Source organism: Strigops habroptila, chromosome 1, assembly GCF_004027225.2.
Source record: "Strigops habroptila isolate Jane chromosome 1, bStrHab1.2.pri, whole genome shotgun sequence".
Lineage (NCBI taxonomy): Eukaryota > Metazoa > Chordata > Aves > Psittaciformes > Psittacidae > Strigops > Strigops habroptila.
The window spans coordinates 11,166,614-11,174,744 of NC_044277.2; the positions used below are offsets into that span (position 1 = coordinate 11,166,614).

Consider the following 8,131-nt stretch of genomic DNA (forward strand, 5'->3'; position numbering starts at 1 on the left):
CAGAGCTTTTTTTTTATCATAAGTAGAACTGAACCTCTACCAATCCTTCTTAATTAACTGCAAATAACCTCAGCAGTATCACCTGCTTGGCAAAGAGATGTTGACCTTAAAGCTGAGCTTGCTGAGTTGGCTGTTTCACCTGGCGCTTTAGGAGGAAGCTGGTTTATAAATTCTGCTGTGCTACTTTGAAAGCAAATTATTGAACTGATGCCTAAAATGCACCCAAAGTATCAAGAGCCGATAAAAAATACATATTTGGGATGTAAGATCTATCCTAACTGGGAAGTGGTTTGATGCCAGTTTAGGATGGGGCCCAGGATGTAGTGAAAATTGTGTTTTCAGCAGCAGAGGATTGAAAGCTCGCAGCACTATTCAGAGAGACCAGCAACATCTTGCAACTTCAAGATGAAAATAGTGACCAGGTCTGAGAAATACATAAGAGATGCCTACACTCCTCATCCAAAAGGGCCATTTAAAAATAGACAAATTATGACTCTCTCAAAAAGAAACGTATGCATTGCATAAATCAAAGTTCTCACACCCACCATCAAAGTTTAATCACTTAATATGCTGGTGCTTTCAACATGCTCTGAAACTTTGTATACAATAATACAAACGATGGGGTAACGAAGCAATAGCAATTTATTCTGCTGTACAAACGGATGTTGCATTATAATCCCTAAAGCAACACAGAGGCTGTTTGCAGATGTTACTACAATTTGGCGTTTATTTTAATTGCTCTGCAGCGTAGCTCATGTGAAATAAAGTCACAGGACGGGATGGCCTACACATTCACCTACTAAGGGTGACTTAATGCAAGAGGGAAAAAAAAGGTGTTTTGAAAGTTTTCAAGGTTTCACCGAAACACGAACATTCTGCAGTTGTTTTAAAAGGATGCACCAGGGCTTCTGTCCAAGCCCGAAAGCATCGTAGGGCAGGGGGTAATTTAATCAGCCAGGCTATGTGGCGCATGTATGTTTACAAGTCTTGCAAGAATAACATCAGTAAAGTAACTTGAGATATTTTGGTGCCTGACATTCACTCAGCAAGTGCTAAGAAAATATGCTTACTGCACAGATCGCTGGTTTCTCAGAGTGGGAGTCAAGGTGCCTAGTTAAAGTCAGTGCACTTCAGTTTATCACCGACCAGGTCCCTGTTCCTCCTTTTTCTATTTCCACTCGCCTTCTAAAAGCAAAATCCTTTTTAAAGTTGCTCCTGCTCAAAGAGCTGCCTGGAAGCAGTTGCTCTAGTGAACAGATTTCAAGCAAAAGGACAAAGTTAAACATGAGGCAAAGTATAAATAAAAATCAAGACTCTCTTCCTCCTCCTCTCTACTTGTGAGCGATGATCTCACCGCTCCGGGTGGATTGCAAGGGTGGCTTGATCTCTTTCAGGAAAGCACATTCTCTAACCTTGATACTGCTGCTATTTATATCTCTCTCTTCTCACCACAAAGAAAAGCAGCTCTAATAATCTTTCTCTCCATCTTTAACAGGAGCACCAGGTGCCCTCGGCTCTGCCTCCCAGCAGTGGGCTCAAGACCCAGCCACTGGCTCCAGCTCCCCGTTAAAGCCAATGCCCTCAACTGCTGCCTCTGCTTCTGGCTGCTTACTTTTAGACACCTGAGATCTGATTTTCCACTGACTTGAGCATCTCATTGCCACTCACACAGGTGCAGGATGACAGCCGTGCAGTGCCATAGCATTTTCTGCTCATGGGGTGCAGATGGAAGTGAATGCATGTGCTGAAAGGCAATAGGGTTTCTAAAGTTCAGAGGCAGAGCTGGAACTCCTCTCCCTCTTGTTTATCAGATGAATAGGATACCCCGTTTCACATAGCTCTGGGGGCATCTCCAGCCCTTTCCAGCCCGCAAGAGGCAGGAACTATTCCGTGCCCATTCATCCCCATGGGGACACAACCCCAGGCAGACCCCAGCAGCTCAGGCATAATGGAGTATGCACAGGGACCACAGATGAGCAGATCCCCATTTCTTTCAGATTAAACCAGGCATACTCAAGCTGTGTTCCCCTCGAGACACCGCAAGAAATGGGGACAAACATTATGAAACCAAGTTTATTAAAACTTTCTACAAGTCAGACTTTATCATCCAGGTTTCCACATACATATACATATTTACAAGTTGGACATAGTGTTTTTAGCTTTTCTGGCAGAACTTTCTACCAATATATACAAATGTACTGTTTTTCATAGAAGGGTTAAACTGTATCACAGATACAAATGTCAAGCAATCATGAGAGGTTTAGTGCAACGGAGAGCTGTAGCGCCCTGCTCTTAATGCTCATGATTCTGTCAAGTTAGTATTGCCAACAATAATTCACATTAAATTGCTCTTCGACACCTCTTATTAGGACAAACAAAGTACAACAGAACAAGAAAACAAAACCCCAAAAGAGTAAGGTATGTACAAAGTACACAGTCCATGAGGTATACATGGTATTCTCGCAATGCGTGGTGGGGCTGCAGCTTGCCAGGGGTTAACCCTACAAATGACTTCACTCGACCTGTGTCACGTCAGGGACATGCATTACCCACCTCACGACCATTCCCGAAGCCATACTCTCGCCTAAGGCGAACAGACACCTCTTTGCATAAGCCACTGGACACACATGTGAAACGACGCAGAAATCTTCGGCAGGACTAAGCTTTACCGACCCCCAACCCAGGAAGCTAATGATTTAGATATATTCATTATCCACGCACATTGGAAAGACTATGAATAATCATGCAAAAAATAAAATAAAATAAAATTTAAGGGGGAAAAAACCTCTGTAGCTGGGGGCAAACAACATACCTGAATAATCAACTAAGGGCATATGGAGATTTTACTCTTAAGACTAACTTTTTGGAGGGTGGAAGAGGGAAAAAGGAGAGGGGATATGATGTTTTTAAGAGTTGAGCCTGTAGGAAAACACGACGTGTTTATAGGTACTGTACAAGATACCCCTTATCATTTTCCAAGGGAAGGCGCCCCAGCCGATAGTGTTACGGGTTGGTAAACGGATATGTTTTGGCACTCGGAGCTAACGAGACCTGCTACTTGACAAGCCTGCTGAGGGCATAAAGTTGTATAGGCTACACCATGGTAACACAAGGCTTAAGTCTATTTAAAATGCTTTCCTGGTCAGCGAATGGAATCGGAGAGGATCCGGCTGGGAGATCCACCCGTTTCTGCTTCGGAAAGAGCCACAGCAGTGGTTTGTCTTACAGGTGGATCTAGGAGCTTCATGCCTCTGAAAGCAAGATCAGCTGGAGGAGCAGCAGCCAGCAGGCAGCTGACCGTGGCAGGCGGAGACCTCTTCCCCTCACTGAAGTGCTCTTACAGTCAGAAAGCTACTTTGCAGCTCGGTGTGGCTGAGCCGATTCCCCTTCCTACCACCTGTGTCAGATTTGCTTGGTTAGAGGCGCTCCTCGTGCCCCCCACCCCTGGTTAGTGGGGGGTGGCTGGGGCCATCGCGGCCCTGGGGCTCTGCACCCCCATGGGAAAGCAGAAGGGGCTGCCTTTCTGTCTCACCCCTTGCCAGCTGTAAGACTCTGCAGCCAGGATGCGACCAGTTACACCGGAGGAGGATGTGGGAGGCAGGAGAAAAGCCGAGGGGCTCTCACAAAGCTGCATGGGTCCTCCAGAGCTGGTGGGACCGACCTACCAGCAGAGTGAGAGAATGAAACTGAGTGCACTCAGGGAGCGGAGATCTACGGGTTGGCGTTTGTTTTAAACAAGGTCACTTCTCTGACCATACTGGCACTTTAAGATGCTGTTGCGTTTGCAAACGTGGAAAAATGAAACCCTGTGAAGATGCCGGAGGTGAGAACCGCGAGGTTTGTGAGATTTCGTGGTTAGCAGAAGAAGGAACTAATATCGTCACTGTCTCCGTGGTATTCTGGAACAATCTGATCCGAAGTTCCCGTCTCCTGGTCTGTATATCCAGGCTCCAAGACTGCCTCGAACCAAGGGTGAAGCAAGATCTCCGGAGCAGTGAGTCTTTCTGAGGGCTCTCGCCGCAGGAGGCTGCGGATGAGGCATCGGGCTTTGGGGGAGACATGGTCAGGAATACAGAACTGTCCACGCCGGATTTTGGAAAACAGAGTGCTAGGATCCGAGTCATGGAAGGGATAGCGTCCCACCAGCAGGGTATAGAGCATCACTCCCAAACTCCACACGTCGGCCGATTTTCCAGAGTAAGTCCCCGTGGTGTTTAGGATCTCAGGGCTGACGTACGCCGGGCAGCCGTGCTTGTCTGAGAGTGCATCATCTTCGCCTTTGATGATGTGTGTGTCTTCCAGGCTCTCCAGCCGCAGCTGAGTCCTAGGGAGGGCAGGAGAGGAAGCCGAGGGTTAGAAATAGCAGCACACAGGCACAAGGGAGCATGGTGAGCCCCCCACCATGGCAACGCACCCCTTCTCACATTGGCTTAACGAAAAGGAAAGGAAACACTTCCTAATGTGCAGCGGAGAAGCTGCCTGGACTCCTGGACCCATGTAATGGAAGCGCAGCTACGTGCACTGAGTAGGCGCACAGCGACGCCTGCTTATTTCATAGACTGGGGACTTTAACAACACAGAGGGCTCTCGAGGAACACCAGCAAAGTCACCTTCTATCTACACAGATTGCACTGTGACTGCAGGGGTTTAATTGGCTACAATGCTGCTATTTGTGGTTCAGACTTTGAGCAAACAGCATCCAGCTGCGTGACTTTGCACACTGCGAACCCCAGCTCCCCTCCCCGCTTGCGGGACCCTCATCTCTCCCGAGTGCTGCATTTTAGTTTTTCATTTGCTCCTTTATTCTTTGTGCCTTTCCCGAGGGTACCACGCACCCCCCACCTCCCAGCCAGAGGTGGCTCTACCCCGACCTTCCGTTCTGGGTGGAAACGGAGCGCTCCACATCAAGCAAAGCAGCCACCTCTCGCCCTGGAAGGGCTCTGCTGCGCTGGCTGCGTTGGCTGCAGCCTGTCCTCAGCGTGACCTCGCCAAATACCCATTGGTTCTGCAAACGGAAAATATGACTCAACGGGAACCGTGGGCCCGGGATTGGCTGCGGGAGCCCTGAAACTGCACCTGTGCCCAGCGCCGGGCCCGCCTGCCATTGCTTAACCCTCTTCTTGCCAAACGCCGCACACATGACACCCGCCTGTGCAACGCGCTATTTCCACACGGGACCGTGCGCAATGTAACATTTCAGCAAATGTTTCACCTCCTCATGGGCGGGAAAAGCTGCAATAGTTTCCTTCAAAGGAATTGCTCTCTTTGCACGTCAGCATACGGTTGTTTCTGTGTAAGAGGGGCAGCGCTGCCTCATTTTCCTATCCTATAAACGATACACTGAACAGCTGCAGCCCGGTTGCAAAAAGGTGAAAATGCACTTTCTTCTGCTTCAGTAACATCACCTCCACTTTCATCAGATTAAGCACAACTCCATTACAGCTTTTACTTCTTTTTTTAGCTTTCCACAGGATAAGCAACGAGTCAGAGTCGGTTTTGCTGATTAGAAGTGTATTTCTGGCTCTGCCACATGCTGTGAGGCACTACAGGAGTAGTGAGCACTCCAGGGAAATACTGAATTATTTCCCCTATCTAAATGTAACAGCCAGGCTGTGGATCTCCTCTCTATAAACCTAGGCTTCAGGCTAAGTTTTACCCAAGTGCAGGATTCCCAAAGCAATACTGGACACTGTCGCACCTTCCCTCCTGTGTGTGCCCACATGCACGGGCACAGGGGCACGCACAGCCCCGCCACCAGTAGCGAGGAGGGATAAAAGCCTCGAAGGACACAGCGTGTCTTTGGTGAGCAGCATGACCCTGATGAGCAGGGGATTCCAGGAAGGAGACCCCTCCTGAGCACTGAGGGTCTCCCAGGGAGGGACCAGAGCTCCATCCAGCTCCTCGCACGTCCTGCTCCCCGAGCCGGGATGTTCCCCCTCCCCAGCACAGCGCCTCAGCCTCCCTCCTCTCCTCTCTGCCTTTTATTCATTTCACGCTGAATGAGTGGCACACATGACATCTTCTGGCGCTAACGAGCACCCGAACTATCATCCCTTTGTCTACCAGTGGGTTTCACTGAACTTCTGCTGAATGAGAGGAAGCTCCTGGCGAGCTTCCTCCCTTTCATCAGTTGAGATCTAAGTAAGAGTCAGTGCGTACCGGTTGGATCCGTGACCTACTACACACACGTGATGGGGACCTACTCGGATCGCTTGCAAGTGATGCCCGGCTGACACGGCAGCCGTTTCCACTCCCTTTTGCGTCTCTGGATGTGACATTCCTCCCTCCCCACTCACCCCAGGGCTGGCTGGTGACAACCACTTACCTTTCTTCATTGGAGAAGACAAATTTCCTGAGCTTGAGGTCACCGAGTACGATGGCCGACTGGTGGCAGTGAGCTACAGCGGAGACGATCTGCTTGAACAGCCGGGCAGCCTCCTCTTCCCTCAGCCTCTTGCAGCTCCTCACGTAGGAGTGCATGTCCCCAAAGTCCTTTTCAAAGAACACATAGGCTTTGGTGTCCCCGAGGATGACTTCAACGACGCCGGTGATGTTTCTGTGTGACGGCAGCTGAATGTAAGGCCGGATCTTGTCCTGGTAGTGTTTGAGGGGGAACACCTGTAAAGAGGAAATTAAAGCAAAATTCGTTCTCAAGGGCGTTGAAAGCAGCCGCTCGCGTAGCAACTCTCCCCAAACAATGACGAGGGAGCTGGAGGGGAGCCAGGGCTCGGCAGGAGCGCCGTTCAAAGCGGTTACCGAGACCCTTCCTGTTCGTTTTGCATTGAAAAGAGGGGGAAAAAAAGCAGTAAAACAAAGCACCGTCCTCAAAGCCTTTCTGGGAACGTGCTCCGAGGTAACCCGGAGTTAGAGCTTACTTCCAGCGCCTGTAAATGAATCCCCAGGGCGGCAGGCTGGGCATTTCTACAGGGAGAACAGCGGGAAGATGTTTTGCGCGGCTCCCCCCGGGTAAAGCGGTCCCGCAGCGCTCAGACACACCGGGAGGGTCCCGACCACCACCAACCCCCCCGTCCGCGCCCGCGGAGCTCACCTTGCAGCGCAGCTCCCGTCCGGAGCTGACGCTCAGCGCCCTGGACACCTGCTCCCGCTCGGCCAGCGGCAGCAGCAGGTACGAGGCGATCAGGCTGGGCCCCGGAGCCCCCCCGCCGGCGGGGGACGCGGGGGAACAGGGCGAGCCGGGCGCGCTCAGGCAGTCCGGGGGGCCGCAGTCGGCGAGACGAGGGCACTTGGCGGCCGGCGCCTCCTCGGCGGGGCCGTCGTGGAGCGGCTGAAGCCGCTTGGCCGGGGCGCTGCGGCAGCGGGCGGCCGGCAGCAGGGACGCGGGGCGGCTCATGGGGGGGCGCGGACGCGGGCGCGGAGCTAGAGCCGGGCGGTGCGCGCTGCGCGCATCCCTTCGCTCTCCGCGCCGACACGTCGGGCCGTGCCCACCATCTGCCGCCGACTCCGCGCTCAAGTACTTGGAGGCTTTAAAAAAAAAAAAGGGGGGAAAAAAGCGCCGCGGTTCCTCCTCCCGGGGCTGACGCACGGGGAAGGGGGAGGAGGGAGCCGCGGGCACGCCCGCACCGCGCCGCTCCGCCTGCCCGCCGCAACCCCGGCTGCGGCGGGACACGCGGGCGGGGCGGCGGGGACCCCCATGCTGTGGTCCTTCACCGGTCCCCAGCAAGGACGTGTCGTGTCTGAGTCAGGCTCCTGAGGATGGCAGCGCTTGGGGGGCGCACCTCGCTTTGGGGGTCGCCCCTTGCTTGAGGGGTTCGCTGCTCTCTTTCGAGAGTCACTCCTTGCTTTGAGGCTTTGCTCGTCTCTTTTGAGAGTCACCCCTTGCTTTTGGGGGGTCACCCCTTTGTTTTGGGAGTCGCCCCACTCTTTTGGGGGTCACCCCTTGCCTTTGAGATTCGCCCCTCTCTTTTGGGAGTCACCCTTCGCGTTTAGAGTTCACCCCTTTCAAGCCCAGTGTACTAGCAAACCCCCCGACCCTCCACTGCCCGCTCGTAAGCCCAAAGAGAGGATTCGAAAGTCCAAAGCAGGGAGCGTTTCCTAGCGAAGCTGAGCAGTAATAAAGTCATCGGCACGGAAGGTTGAGCATTTGTTTCTCCTGCAAAGGCAGCCCTGGAAA

General features: G+C 52.2%; 1 protein-coding gene across 1 annotated transcript; it reads right to left on the reverse strand.

The window, feature by feature from the left end:
- Positions 1-2,059: 2,059 nt before the first annotated feature.
- Positions 2,060-8,131, reverse strand: TRIB1 (tribbles pseudokinase 1). The gene is made up of 3 exons (XM_030510810.1): positions 7,049-8,131; positions 6,326-6,618; positions 2,060-4,324 (listed from the first exon to the last, which is right to left on the reverse strand). Exons 1-3 carry the CDS (start codon positions 7,349-7,351, stop codon positions 3,856-3,858), a joined length of 1,065 nt encoding a protein of 354 aa, XP_030366670.1. The 5' UTR covers positions 7,352-8,131; the 3' UTR covers positions 2,060-3,855.